Source organism: Notamacropus eugenii, chromosome 3 (assembly GCF_028372415.1).
Source record: "Notamacropus eugenii isolate mMacEug1 chromosome 3, mMacEug1.pri_v2, whole genome shotgun sequence".
Lineage (NCBI taxonomy): Eukaryota > Metazoa > Chordata > Mammalia > Diprotodontia > Macropodidae > Notamacropus > Notamacropus eugenii.
Genome location: NC_092874.1, coordinates 249,789,115 through 249,805,469, shown reverse-complemented (window position 1 = coordinate 249,805,469; position 16,355 = coordinate 249,789,115). Strand labels below are relative to the sequence as shown.

Genomic DNA, 16,355 nt, shown 5'->3' with positions numbered 1-16,355 from the left:
ACTTGGGAAGTGGAGACCAGATAAATCAACAGACAGAAGAGCTGGATGACAGAAGGAAAAGAAGCAGAGAAACAGGAAAAATGGAAAGGAAACAAACTATAAAGAATAGCAGTAAGGTGAAAAATGTGGGAAATGTTGCTTGCTCTAGGCTGCAGGTAAATATTTCTCCCCTCAAAATGAATTTTTTAAAAATAGTTCAGTAAGCTATTTTCATGTACCACCCAACCCATAACATATGGAACATGATGAGATGTGAGGTCTGTCAAAAAGAGCAAAAAAAGGAGCAAGGATCTATTTGCACAAAAATTATAGGAGCTCTTTTTATGATGGCAAAGAACTGGAAATTGAGATGATGTCCACCAAGTGGGGAATGGCTGAACAAGTTGTGATATGTGACTGTGATGGAATACCCTTGTACTGTAAGTAATGACAAGCAAGATGGTTCCTGAAAAACCTGGGAAGACTTATATGAACATATGTGAAGTGAGCACAACCAGGAGATCTCTGTACCTAGTAACAGCAATACTGTAGAATGATTAACTGTGAATGACTTAGCTATTCTCAGCAATACAATGATCCATGAAATTCCAAAGGATTCAAGATGAAAAATGCTATCCACCTCCAAAGAAAGAACTGACAGAGCCTTGAATCCAGATCAAAGCACACTATTTTTCACTTTCTGCATTTTTTGTGGAGTTTTTTTTTCTTTTGGGTCTATGTCTTCTTTTACAATATGACTAACATGGTAGTATGTTTTACATGACTGAACATGTATGAATTATAATAAATTACTTACTGTCTTAGGGAGAGGAGGAAGGGAAGGGAGGGTAAAAATTCTGAACTCCAAAGTTTTAAAAATGAATATTAAAAATTGTCTGCACATATAACTGGGGGGAAAATTAAGTATTATTAAAACATGAAAAGAAAATTTGAGACTGTTTTGAGAGAACGGTTGAAACCTCCCTAGGAGTACTTCTATTTCATCAAATACAGTCACAAGAAGAAAAGCATGAAAGCAAAAATACATGCAATTTTTGTGGGATCTAAACAAACCTACCTGTATCCCTGCTTCTCACTTGTTACTTTTCTTCATATCATGCCTTCCTCTTCAAACATCTCCCCTAGCATCCTCCTCTTCCTCTTTAGTCAGGTCATTAGACTTTCAATTCTGTCATCATCTATTTTTGGTTCTCTTGTTACTTATCTGCATTAAGCTCTCATCTTTTCCCTCAGAAGCCACTATTGTAGATGACTTTCTATTTCCTTGTTAATATTCTGACTATATTACTCTGGGTACTTTAGACTGTTTCAAAAAGTTTTAGTTGAAGACAGGCATAATGTCCTATATATACTAATAATTATACATTTCTGAGAAAATATCAATGAATTACAAAGAAAGGGGTGTGATTAAACAAGTAAAATGCGAGAGGAAAAAATTAGAAAGGTTGAAGAATTTTTATAATGACAAAGCCCAAGGTCATACCCTATTCAGGAGTAGCAAGACTATTGCTCAGTGTGTGATTAAGCCTTGTCTTAAATAGATAAAAAGATATAGATCAACTATACTACATGAGAAAAATTAATTTGATCAATATGCTAAAAAGGCCCTAAATTCTGATCTTTCTGCTACCTACATTGCTAAAGATACTCTTTTTTCTGTTAAAGAAAATAATGTCAACATTCTCAAGTCTTGAGGGACCACTAAAGGAGAAAAAAAAAACCGACTGAAAGAAATTTATATAAATATTTCCTCAAGCAATCTAAAACCACAAATTAAAGAGAACTACAGAAGGAAAATTTTATCGTTAAAGTTACATTTTGTAGGTCCAAAAGTAAAGGAAATCTATTTCTTACCATTTGATCCATGTAAGATACAAAGCACCAAAAAGCATCCACTTCATTCTCCATCACATACAAAAGAGGAGAAAGCAAGTCACTCATTCCTTGGACATATCCTGCAAGAAAAAAAGGGGAAGAAGAAAGTAATATATCACAAACTTAAGTTAATATGTTCCCAAATTTTAATGCTGGTAAATATGAATATACTTTAACAATGACAAAATTTCAAAACCCTTGCATGCTCTTACAGACACATATGAGTGCCATGCATTGTTTCAATGAAAGTTGATTAAACACCTACTATGTAAGAGGCAGAGAAAGAGCAAAGCATAGTGAATAAAAGGCTGAACCTGGAATCAGGAAAAGCTGGGTTCAAGGACTATGTCTAACATACACTAAATGTATGACCATGAGCAAGTTCTTAAAACTCTCCCTGTTTCAGGCAACTCTATTAGACTCTGTTATAGATGACTCACTCATCTGTAGTGTGAGAAGGCATTTACACACCAGGCAATCTCAGCAATGACTAAACGACAAACACAGACCAAAAAAACTGAGAAAGCTGCTTGAAATTCCGTTAAATCAGGTACAGTCATTTAAAATGTTATCCCAAATACAACTAATTCAATACTCTTCTCAAACAGCTAAATTTAAAGGTAGCTTCGGTCAACATTTCAGAAAACCACATGGATACACATTTTATCACCTACAACCTTCTTAGGTAACCAAAAAAGGTAGTATCTTAGTAAATTTCTAAAATATTATGCTTTTCTACTCTATGAAGTCAACAGTATTACAAGAAAATCCTCCAAAATTATCAAAAGAGGAGCCAGAAGCAACTTAAAGAACCAATTATCTCCCTCTCATGATTTGGCAAAATGTTATTGCTGTAGCACTTCCATGTATGCACTCACATTATCAAGGAGCACTATAAAAACTATTTCTCTACAATGATGACATTTTTAAAAAGGAGTAACATACTGAAAAATGTTTATGAAAAATATAATAATAGCTTTCGATATTATCTCATTCCTCTAAGAGACTGTATGATCCTTAGAAAGAGACCATCTTATCTAAATACTCTAGATTCTAGCTTAGTTCTCAGCCCACAGGAAATGACTGTCTGTTGTACTATAGTTTTATACCACATGTTTTGTTATTTATCTTTGTTGTTAAGTCATTTCAATGTCTGTCTCTTCATGACATGGGGTTTTCCTGGCAAAGACATTGGAGTGCTTTGCCATTTCCTTTTCCAGGTCATTTTATTGATGAGAAAACTGATGCAAAAAGGGGCAACCTGCCCACGATCACTGCTTGTGATCATCTTCTGAGTCCATATTTGAACTCAGGGAGATGAGTCTTTCTGACTCCAGGCCAGATGCATTATCTATCGTGCCACCTAGCTGGGCACCACAGTCCTCCCCACCCATGCTAATTTTAAAATATCTGCATTTTCAAGGAAGGAAAGGAATACAAAGACCTGAGGACGTAGGGAAGTCCCAATAAGGATGCTCCTTCTATCATTTCATATCTATACCTATTCAATAATTTAGTCTCAAAAGAGTTGCCTAGAACATGGAAAAGTTAAATGACTAGTCCAGAACTAGCCAGTCTGTGACAAAAGAATGAATGAATCAAGATCTTGATGAAGCCAAGGCTAGCACTCTATCAACTGTACCATGTTGCCCCTCTCCAACGCATTCTTCACAGAGCTGCCAAAATAATATTCTTAAAAACACAGATCTGATATTCAATAAACTCCAGCAGTTCCTTATTACCTACAGTCATATGCAAAGTCCTATTTGTCATTTAAAATCCTTTTCATCTTGGCTCTAACCTAAACCTCTTGGGCTTATTATAAATTGTTCCCTTTTATCAACTCTGTGGTCCAGTTACCTGTTGTTGTCCCTCAAACAACATCTGATACCTTCATTACCCTATCCTTCACCCTTAGAAAGCACTCTTTCCTAGTTTACTTCAAGGCTGTGTTCAAATATTACCTCCTATAAGAAATCTTATTTTATCTCCTACAATGATTATATTCATGCTCCATGAAGTTGCCTTCTACTCTATATTTACTTACATATGTGCATGTTACATCCCTAGATCAAAAATATGTTTCTTGAAGACAGGGACTTTCACTTTTGTCTTTCTTTTGTCCCTCATGGTGCTCTGTGTTTACAAAGTGGTTAATAAATGCTTGCTAACTGATTGGAATATCAAGCAGAGTTAGGTTACTACACAGGTCCATACAATGGGTTAAATTTACCTAAAAGCCATAAAATAATTTATTGGTAAATCAGGAACCCCCGAATAAGGAAACTCCCTCCACCAATAAAAGGTCATACCTTCTGTGCAATTTATAGTCCTAGATTCTAGTCTAGAGTACAAAGAGTTTGAGTCACTAGTTCGTGGTCACACTAGAACATTTTAAACATATTCACATACACACACACACACACACACACACACACACACACTCACTCACTTACATTCTTAGGAAAAGGGCAGAAATTAGCCTTATTTATTGGGTAAAGAAATAACAGGTATTCCATTCCATTAATAATTTACCCAATTATTTTTGGAACTTCTAAAGTAATCATATAATTGTACTCACTAATCTTTTTCAAAAAGCAACTGCTTTTTATTACACAAATTACCTTTCTGAAAAGCTAATTTTCACTGAATGTAAGAGGAACAGCAAAATAGCAGATCTAAAAGTTAATGCATACAAAATTACATACTCCTTTTTAGAAATCTATTTTCTATTTTTCTTCCCTCAAGAAATTAGTCTTCAACCTTCTTTATCTTTCCTCTTAATAATCCAGGAAGTATAAGCAACAATATTTCTAATCCAATTTCTCTATTACTGGATCAATTTACATGTCTTTTCTCCAAATTCTTATTCTACTTCACCTTCTTCTCCTCCTGCTATGGAGGCTACTCACAATCCTGTCACAATTGCCATATTTGCTATGAATTCCACACTACAGGCTGCACGGAGCTGGAGGAGTGCACAACACACAGGCTGTACCAGCACGGACCCCGCCAAAGCTGAGCAGGAAACCCCAGGCTTCCTGTGGATTCTCAAACATATCAGCCCAGGACAGGAGTCCAGTGGAAGTGAGCGAGAGAAAACCGCAGAACCCTAGGTAACTGCAGCAGCCACTCCTCAGACTATAAGCCCACAGATCAAATGTCTGTAACTTACCTACTTGAACTTCCAGGAGCAAAGATGGCAGAGTGATCGGTAAATACTATCCCCTTCCCTTTGTTGACCTTGAAAAACCCAGGGAATACTTCCCCAGAAAAAATCCTAGAATAGTGGGATCAACCAAAGGGTTAAACAGTCTCTTAGCCCAAGACACTAGGAAAATCGCAAAAGGAGGTCCCTGTTGCTGTGGCTGAAGGGCACCAGTACAAAACTGAAGCTGGCCCAAAAAGGCCCACCTCAGTGAACTGGCAGGAGATCTTGAGCCCCAGAGAGTTAGAGGCCACAATCACCAATACCAGGACCCTAGGAGTGCCTGAGCACAGCCAGGGGAATTGGGAAGACACTAGTGCAGATGGGTTTCAACAACCGCTGAGCTTGCCTATGCTCTAGCTCAGGGGACTAGGCCTCCTGTAGACAGACCAACCCTCCCCCGACACTTAACACAGCTATCTCTAGGGTAACTCCAGGGAAACTCAGAAAGATTTCACCTGGCCTCTGCTTTCTCACATCAGCCAGCTCAGCACCAGGTAAGCTGCAGCATTTTAGCTTCTAGCTGAAAGAACCAGAGGCTACAACACACAAAGCCTCACGTTTTAGGCACAAGAACTGTGGGACAGAGCCCCTTGTGCCCCAGATGCAGAGATCTGTTTTGAAAGTCAGCAAAAGAGTAATTAACATGAGTAAGAAGAAAACGCCACAGACTCTTTCTATGGGGACAAGGACCAAAACAAGGACCAAAAAGGTCAGCACTGAGATTGTACTCCCATCTGAAACTTCAGAAGGGAATATGAACTGGACTCCAGCCCAAAGAGCATTCTTGGAAGATTTCAAGAAGGATTTTAAAAGCCAAATTAGAGAAGCAGAAGAAAAACTGGCCAATGATTTTTAAAATATGAAAAAAGAAATCATGGAAGAATTTAAAAGGAAAATTGGACTAATGGAAAAGGAAGTACAAAAACTAACTGGAGAAAGTAACTCCTTAAAAGGAACAATTGGGCAAATGGAAAAGGAAATGCAAAAGTTACCTGAAGAAAACAATCTATTAAAAATTAGAATTGGCAAGTAGAAGCTAATGACTCTATAAGACATCAAGAATCGGTCAAACAGAATCTAAAGAACGAAAAAACACAAGAAAATGTAAAATATTTCATTGCAAAAACAATCGGCCTGGAAAACAGATTCAGGAGAAAAAAAAAATCTAAGAATTATTGGTCTAGGGGAGAGGAGCCAAGATGGCGGAGTAGTAAGATACACATATGCTAGCTCTGAACCGACAGCCCATAAAATACCTGTAAAGAAGAACTCCCAACAAATTCTGGAGCAGCAGAAGCCACACAACAACGGAGCAGAGGAGATTCCTGTTCCAGAGAGACCTGAAAACCTGACGCAAAAAGTCCGTCAAGCACCAGACCTGGAGCAGAGCCCAGCCCTGCCTTGGCCATGCAGCACCAAGAGGAGCAGATCCCAGCAGGCTTCAGGGATGGAATCTCCAGTGGCCGGGAAGGTCCTTCCAGGCATGGGCACTAAAGATTAGTGAGAGAGTCTTTTTGGCTGGCCGAGAGGGGAGTGGGGTGTCTCCATAACTCAGGCCCCCTCAGGAGGCAGTGGGGGAGGCCACAGCGGACAGGAGCTCCCAAAGCAGGCAGGAGCTCTCAGATCCATTGTTTAAGGTCTCTGCATAAACCCCCTGAGGGAACTGAGCCCGTGAGGCGGCCCTGCCCCAACCTGAGCACCTGAACTTAATCTCACACTGAATAGCAGCCCCACCCCCACCCAAACCCCTGAGGCTGGGAAGCAGCATTTGAATCTCAGACCCTAAGAGCTGGCTGCAAGGATCTGGAGGCAAAGTGGGTGTGGAGACCTCACTCAGAAATCAAATCACTGGCTGGGAAAATGCCCAGAAAAGGGAAAAAAAATAAGACTATAGAAGGTTACTTTCTTGGTGAACAGATATTTCCTCCCTTCCTTTCTGATGAGGAAGAACAATGCTTACCATCAGGGAAAGACACAGAAATCAAGGCTTCTGTACCCCAGCCCACCCAATGGGCTCAGGCCATGGAAGAGCTCAAAAAGCATTTTGAAAATCAAGTTAGAGAGGTGGAGGAAAAACTGGGAAGAGAAATGAGAGAGATGAAAGAAAAGCATGAAAAGCAGGTCAACAGCTTGCTAAAGGAGACCCAAAAAAATGCTGAAGAAAATAACACCTTGAAAACTAGCCTAACTCAATTGGCAAAAGAGGTTCAAAAAGCCAATGAGGAGAAGAATGCTTTCAAAAGCAGAATTAGCCAAATGGAAAAGGAGATTCAAAAGCTCACTGAAGAAAATAGTTCTTTCAAAACTAGAATGGCACATATGGAGGCTAAGGACTTTGTGAGAAACCATGATATCACAGAACAAAGAGAGAAGAATGGAAAAATGGAAGATAATGTGAAATATCTCATTGGAAAAACAACTGACCTGGAAAATAGATTCAGGAGAGACCATTTAAAAATTTTGGGACTACCTGAAAGCCATGATCAAAAGAAGAGCCTAAACATCATCTTCCATGAAATTATCAAGGAAAACTGCCCTGAGATTCTAGAACCAGAGGGCAAAATAAATATTCAAGGAATCCACAGAACACCGCCTGAAAGAGATCCAAAAAGAGAAACTCCTAGGAACGTTGTGGCCAAATTCCAGAATTCCCAGGTCAAGGAGAAAATATTGCAAGCAGCTAGAAAGAAACAATTCAAGTATTGTGGAAATACAATTAGGATAACACAAGATCTAGCAGCCGCTACATTAAGGGATCGAAGGGCATGGAATAGGATATTCCAGAAGTCAAAGGAACTAGGACTAAAACCAAGAATCACCTACCCAGCAAAACTGAGTATAATACTTCAGGGTAAAAATTGGTCTTTCAATGAAATAAGAGGATTTTCAAATATTCTTGATGAAAAGACCAGAGCTGAAAAGAAAATTTGACTTTCAAACACAAGAATGAAGAGAAGCATGAAAAGGTGAACAGCAAAGAGAAGTCATAAGGGACTTACTAAAGTTGAACTGTTTACATTCCTACATGGAAAGACAATATTTGTAACTCTTGAAACTTTTCAGTACCTGGGTACTGGGTGGGATTACACACACACACATGCACACGCACACGCACACACGCATAGAGACAGAATGCATAGAGTGAATTGAAGAGGATGGGATCATATCTTAAAAAAATGAAATCAAGCAATGACAGAGAAATATATTGGGAGGAGAAAGGGAGAAATGGAATGGGGCAAATTATCTCTCACAAAAGAGGCAAGCAAAAGACTTATTAGTGGAGGGATAAAGAGAGGAGGTGAGAGAAAAACAAGAAGCTTACTCTCATCACATTCCACTAAAGGAAGGAATAAAATGCACACTCATTTTCGTATGAAAACCTATCTTATAATACAGGAAAGCGGGGGATAAGGGGATAGCAGGGTGGGGGGGATGATGGAAGGGAGGGCAATGGGAGGAGGGAGCAATTTGAAGTCAACACTCTTGGGGAGGGACAGGATCAAAAGAGAGAATAGAAGCAATGGGGGGCAGGATAGGATGGAGGGAAATATAGCTAGTCTTACACAACACGACTATTATGGAAGTCATTTGCAAAACTACACAGATATGACCTATATTGAATTGCTTGCCTTCCAAAGGGAATGGGTGGGGAGGGAGGGAGGAAGAGAAGTTGGAACTCAAAGTTTTAGGAACAACTGTCGAGTACTGTTCTTGCTACTAGGAAATAAGAAATACAGGTAAAGGGGTATAGAAAGTTATCTGGCCCTACACGACAAAAGAGAAGATGGGGACAAGGGAAGGGAGGGATGATAGAAGAGAGGGCAGATTGGTGATAGGGACAATTAGAATGCTTGGTACTTTGGGGTGCGGGGAGGGGACAAATGGGGAGACAATTTGGAACCCAAAATTTTGTGAAAATGACTGTTAAAAGTTAAATAAATTAAAATAGAGAGAGAGAGAGAGAGAGAGAGAGAGAGAGAGAGAGAGAGAGAGAGAGAGAGAGAGAGAGAGAAAAGAATTATTGGTCTAGCAGAAAGCCATGAAGAAAAAAAGGAACCTGGACAATATCTTCAAAGAAATCATCTAGGCAAACTGTCCAGAGGTCCTAGATTCAGAGGGCAAAATGTTCATTGAAAAAATCTACCGCTCACCTCCCCATAGGGATCCCAAACTGAAAACACCAAGGAATATCGTTGCCAAATTCCAGAAATATCAAGTGAAGGAGAACGTACTGCAGGCAGCCAGAAAGAAACAATTCAAATATTGAGGAGCTACAGTCAAGATCACACAGGTCCTTGCAGCTTCTCCATTAAAAGACTGGAGGGATTGGAATATGATATTATGTAAGGCAAAGGAGCTGGGGCTACAACCAAGGATCAATTACCCAGCAAAACTGAGCATAGTATTTCAGGCAAGGAGATGGACATTAAATGAAATGAGATTTCCAGACCTTCCTGATGAAAAGGCCAAAGCAACAGAAAATTCGATCTTCAAACACAAGTCTCAAAAGGGACATAAAAAAGGTAAATGGAAAAAAAAACTTGTTATTCAAAATGAGCAAACTGTTTACAACCCTACAAGGGAAGATGATACTTGTTAATCTTGAGAATTGTATATCTATTATGATATTTAAAAGGGATATACACAGATAGAGGGAGTGGATATAAATTAAATGATGTGATGATAAAAATGAGATTTAAGTGTGTGAAGGGACTGGAACAAGAGATGTGAAAAGGAAGAGGCAGAAAAAGGTAAATTATATCATGGGAAGAGGCACAAAAAGGTATTATAGTAGAGGGAAAGAGGGCAGGAAGAGGAGCATTGTTTGAGATTTACTCTCATCTGATTTGGTTCAAGGAGGAACAACAAACTGAGCTAAGTACAGAAATCTAACTAGCTCTATAGGCAGTAGGAGGGGAAAGGGGAAAGAAAAGGGAGGGGAGGCAAAAAAGGGAGGGAAGATGTAGTAAGGAAAAGGGGGAGTAAAAGAGAGGCGGGCTGAAAGAAGTGAGGGAAGACTGAGGGAGGCAGTGGTCAAAAATTAAAACCTTACTGTGAAGGAGAAGGGAGAACTAAAAGCATAAACGGGGGAAAGAGGATGAAGGGAAACACACAGATAGTAATCATATCTATGAATGTGAATGGGATGAATTCTCCCATATTTCTTCAAGGTCACAGAAATGGAAGAGCTAGATCAAACCTAGGTGTTCAAGCTCCATATCCAGTATTTCTCTGTTTATACTTCATAGCCCACCTCCATGGTCAACAGTTACCTTATTGCAGTTGAACTGTTAATTTTCACTTACCTTTTAACTTAGGACCTGGAACTATTGAGAAAATCAAGTTACTAAAATGAGATGGAGAGTTGAATGTCGCTATTACCATTTCATGACTTATGCTTTGTTGTATTTTGTCTTTACCTATAAAGAAGAAATAGACAGCTAAACTATACTAGTGGGAGACCTCAACCTCCCCCTCTCTGAACTTGATAAATCTAACCTCAAAATAAACAAGAAAGAAGTTAAGGAGGTGAATAAGATAGATATGATAGGTCTCTGGAGAAAACTTAATGAGAATAGAAAGGAATATACCTTTTCCTCAGCAGTAGATGGTACATATACAAAAATTGACCATGTACTAGGGAATTCCACACTAGAACAGCATAACTGGGAGGCATTTTACACAAATTTGTCAACACAAAATAAAGTCACTAGTTCTCAAAACAGACAAAACCCTAGTCTTAGAATTTTTGTTTCCATCAAGTAATGCCTCCATCTTCCTTTGTAATTTCCTTTTTTTAAACTTTGAATTCCCTTGAGTTCCTGAAATCAAACTTAAATATTATTAAAAAGACTTGGTAATCAGGAACTTTTACTAATAAGAAAAAAAATTCATTCTGGGTCAGTACACTATTAGCACCTTCTTTTATATTACTGTTTGATTTTTGCATTTTTATTAATATTAAATTCTTAGAAGAGTGAAGTTACAGTCTGAATTGGGTTATTAAGTAAATTCTGGACCTTGGCCAAGTCATATCCTCCATAAACTTTAGGTTTGTCAACAACTGTAAAAGAAGGAGTTTGACAAGAAGGTCCAAGGTCCCTTATAAGTTCTATTCTCATTGTTCAAGAAATTATTTCTCACTTTGAGAGTTACAAAGATTTCAAGTTTATCATTCACTCCAATCCTTTGTGTTTGGGATAGGTAAAGACAAAATACAACAGCATAAGGTATGAAATGGTAATAGCGACATTCAACCCTCCATCTCATTTTAGTAACTTGATTTTCTCAATAGTTCCAGGTCCTAAGTTAAAAGGTAAGTGAAAATTAACAGTTCAACTGCAATAAGGTAACTGTTGACCATGGAGGTGGGCTATGAAATATAAACAGAGAAATACTGGATATGGAGCTTGAACACCTAGGGTTTGATCTAGCTCTTCCATTTCTGTGACCTTGAGCAAGTTACTTAACTCTTCTAAGCTTCAGTTTCCCCATTTCTGAAATGAGGAGAATGGACTAGGTGATTTCTAAGATCCTACATTATAACCCTATTAATGAGGGTGCCTAAGGATATATATCTTAATTGCCTTGGGACCAGAAATGAAGTGTCAAGCGATTGAGCATTCTCTGCTTCATAGTACCATTAGTTATGCTTCAGGGACAACTAAATCCAGATCCCTAAACACTCAGAATGGTTCTAGTTGATCTTAGGGTTTGTCTCAAATTATGAAAAGTTTGAAAGAAAAGTGACAGAAGATTAGCACTATGTTTAACCATGTAAAGAGTTTATTTCCAAATCTGAAGGACAGGGCTATTATTATTACTGTTATTGACAATATCATTGACAATATCATCAATATAATAGCTTTATAATTCTACTGAGAATTGTTAGAACAAAGAATATGACTGATTATTCCTGTATGCTCCCAGATTTCTTATATTTTACTGGCCAGGAGAATAAAACATAATACTGACAATAACAGTGATTTTAGCAATAGGTTGTATTACTTCTGACCTACAATATTACTGATACCTGAACCAGATTTTTGAATATACATGGTTTGATTTGCATGAGAGATGACAACATGAAACAAAGATAAGATGAAAAGGGAAAATCATGGCATTACAGAACAGGAAGACCTATCTAAATCTGTCTAGCTGACAGAAATTACTCTTTTACCACTGAATGATTTACTTGTATACTGAGGAGTATACCTTATATAACTTACTTATATACCTATTTATTTAATCAATATTGATTAAGTTAACTTCACTTACACAAGCAAAGAAAAGCTCCTCTAATCATGATCAGCTTAGCAAATGTAAGCTAATCCATGTATGCAAAGTTAACAAACTTTCCTAATCAAAATGACCACAATAATTGGGAATGGCGCAAGATGAAGGATAAGGATTAAAGTCTAAACTGACTGATTGTCCCCAAGGTCCTTCTCCCACTCAGTCTCTATGAATCTGCTCATCAACAACAATCAGATATAAGGCAGAGACCCAGAGACCTGGGGCCTGGATGTAGGTACACATCACACTGTATGTGCCTGAGCTTGTGCCTGTGGGAATGGGGAGTCCCATACTTACACAACTGGGAGTACTGCCTGATTTGTAGCACTTATGCTCCTTCTTGGTAATTTATCCACATTCACCTCAAGTCACCCTAAGGATGAATTCATTTATAAATTCCTGGAAGGAAGTTATGTTTAACTTCTGACTGCAGACCTCTAAAAATAAAGTACTCATTGGCTCCCACGGTAGTGTATTTCTGGACAACTCATAAGTATCAGAAATTTTCCTTAATTTGCAGGAAGCCCATTTCTCTGTAACTTTAATCAACTGCTCCAACTTTTGTTCTCTGGGGGAATAGAAGAACAATTCAAATCCCTTTTCCAAGTGACAACTATTTAGATACTAAAAAGCAGCTACAATCCTTGCATATCCAATCCAATCAACCCAAGGCAAACTGAAAGAACGTTATTTTTTTCTGATAATGCCACTAGTGTCACCTCAAGTGTTTATCTGGTCTTCATATTAACTTGATATTTATATTACTCTGACAACTGAGGTGCTGGCTGAACAGAGAAACCTAGTATTTTTTAGAAGAGAAAACAATGATAGAGCAAAAAGCAGTAGTATAATCAAAGTGGTGTGTGTATTCGTCTTTCTTTGTCAAAGAAGACTATGCCATCAGAGAAATGATGACATGACTTGCACTTGACTTTGGTCTGAGTGAGGGAGGGCTGTGCAGGTCACCAGCCTCACTTCTCCTCCAGAGCCATCTGAATCCAGTGACCAGATATTCATCAGGATGACTGGAGATGACCCAGGATAAGGCATTTGGGGTTAAGTGACTTGCCCAAGGTCACACAGCTAGTGAGTGTCAAGTCTCTGAGGTGAGATTTGAAGTCAGGTCCTCCTGACTCCTACACTGGTGCTCTATCCACTACACCACCTAGCTGCCCAACCAAAGTGGTACAGCATTATCAAATGTGTGAATGGAGAATTTGGGAGGCAAATCACACCTTGGTTGCTTGGTCCCTGGGTTCTTGGTTGGAAGGGAAACTATCTTTTTAGTAGTAGATAAGTGTCCAAAGCTTGGAAGAAAGATTCATTCTACTAGCTCCCATGTTTTCAAGCCCCTGACTGTATCACTATCAGAAATCCAGTAACAGGCATTTATTAAGTACTTAATAAGTACAATGCACTGTGTATTTTACTCTAGAGATTATAAAAAGTTACTTCTTTCTAGTAAGTACCCACATGATGTCACTGATCCTCTTCAAGAACAAAGGACCAACAAGATCCCCCATGATAATAGGGTGATCCAACATATAAGCAGATTAAGTATGTTCATGATTACTTGATAAGGTAAAGAACACTAACAACTAGGAAAACAGAAAAAGTTTTACCATAAAAGTGGCACATGAATGGATTCTTAAAGGAAACCAGAGTTTAGAACATATAAATGTGGAGAGGACTGCTGAGGAACCTTACATTTGGTCTAATGCCTTCAGTTCACAGATGAGGAAACAGAAAGCATAACTAATCCTGCCCACATTACATGGTTAGATAGTTAACAAAATTGGATCCAGAACAATTCTCTGAGTTTTTCGGTACATCATGCTGCTAACTCAATGTCAAATTTGGACTTAGAGGAATAACAAAAAGTGAAAAGAAAGATCAAAGCTCCTTGTAGCAAGACCTTTTCACGTTTGTCTTTGCCTGGCACCTTAGGTAACTATCTTGCTTAACAGCAAACACTTATGAAATGTTGGATTAAATTAGAAAAGTCAGATGCCTGGTTCAACAGGACATGGTAGCAGTGAGCTGTTATGTTAATCCTAACGTTGGATAGTAACATCTTTGTACAGTGAAACATAGGTTAGATGGAACCTAAGTTAGATGGAACCCTGGTACAAGAGTTACCCTTGGCTACCTGGGTCTTCCATAAAGCTGAGGATTCATGTCTTTTAAGCTTATTTTCTACCTTAAACATTTTCAACAAACAGCTTTATAAAATGTCTTGCACACTGCCCTGCCTTCCTTAAACAATATACGTGGAACATAATTTAACTTTTTCTTGGTTATGATCACTAAAAAATATCAATTTTGTACTATTTGGTAATTTAGTAACACCCCTGAATCTCTATCAAAGTACAGACAGCTCTCACTTTATATAAAGTGAACCATAAAGTGACTGCTATGATGCAATGCAATGCAAATTTGCCCAAAAACTGTTACGAGAAGGGAGGCAGGGAGGAGAACAACACATTGCTTAAGAAGGGGCCCATAATAGGGGCCAGGAGGAACACACATGGGGGCCTGGCTGGAACTGAAAGGAAAGATGTGCAAAGGGGCAGACCCATGGGGGCAGACACAGACAAGAGAGAACAGGTGACACACTGGTGCCAGGGGCAGACATTCAGTACCTGAGCTCAAATGAACAGAAGACAGACACAGGGGGCCAGACAGAGCAGGGAAAGATCTCCTCTCTCTGTATAGGAGGTCCCAAACCTCCTCCCCACCCTCCCCCATCCAGATCCTGCAGCAGCAGCAGCCATGGTCTCACTTGAAGGGTTTTCATTTGAAGGGTTTGGGGGGGGGGGAGGTACAGAGCACCCAGCCAAGGAGCAGGAGTGAAGAGAGAGAGCACAATACTGTAAAGTTAATATAGCTGTTTTTTTGGAATGCAGATTTCCTTCAGAATTCTTTACATAAAATTGAGTTTGTATAATGCAAATTCATATAAAATGAGGAGTGTCTATATTCTATTTAGGAAGGGGCTGTGTGACCCTGAAATAAATGGTTAAGACTGCTATGCTGCCTTTCTGAGACCACTTGTGTCTTCACTTGAAGTCAGTTGTCACTTCTTGCTGCTTTCAGTATGCCCACTCTCTTCCCTACTGTCTACCAAGTTCAAACTACATAACCAGGCAGTTAAACTGGCCCTCCAGCATCACCATACCTTTGTGGCCTCATTTTAAATTACTCTCCTCCTTGTGATATCTGTTCCAGAAAAGCCCTGTACATGCCTCATGCTTCCATTCCTTTGCTTTCTTACAATCTTGTGAATACCTGCAACTGTCCATGGAAGCTATGATAAAACTTATATATAAAATTATTTTCAAGTAAATTAGATCTAAATAACGCCCCCGCAAAGAGAATCATTTCACTAGACCATATTTTTCCTACTGTAAAACATTACCATAAAAATGTTTCAACTGCAAATGCAGTTATTAAGGTTTCCTAAGAAAAAGATTTAGAGACTCCTCAGTTGTGAAAGATATCTTTAAAAGTTATTACAGATTAAAAAAATTTCTGAAGAGTTAGTTGTAAACTTGAAGCTTTCATGTAGGACCACTGATATACTTTTAATGCACACTGTGAAGAAAGTAGTACAATTAATCTTGCTTTTCTGATGAGTTTTAGTGTATTTTATTTTATACCTGATGTCCTTTAGAAGTATGTCATGGGCTGTAGGGGCAAGAATAAATGTATAAATTCCTTTTAATTAAAGAAAGATTAAGGTTGATTAAATTAGCATTCAATAACACTTCAGATTCTACAGTAGTGCTGACTGATACACATATTAATAAGCACGAATGTAGGCTCTGAAGTATTTCATCAAAATTATTTTCATAGAAAATTAGCATGTGGAATAAAAAGTTGGGGGAGGTGGGGAGCCGACTCTCAACATGCCTAATGTACTCCCTCTTAAAATGAGCAGAATTTTGAAAGGCACATCTCGTAACAAAAGGAA

General features: G+C 38.5%; 1 protein-coding gene across 3 annotated transcripts in view; it reads right to left on the bottom strand.

Annotated features, from left to right (window-relative positions):
• TBC1D15 (TBC1 domain family member 15) overlaps nucleotides 1–16,355 on the bottom strand; it is a 107,735-nt gene that overhangs the window by 9,395 nt on the left and 81,985 nt on the right. For all 3 annotated transcript variants that reach the window (XM_072655391.1, XM_072655390.1, XM_072655392.1), the window contains one exon: nucleotides 1,855–1,955. In XM_072655391.1, the coding sequence (XP_072511492.1) occupies nucleotides 1,855–1,955 (101 nt within the window). The remainder of the gene's footprint in view (nucleotides 1–1,854; nucleotides 1,956–16,355) is intronic.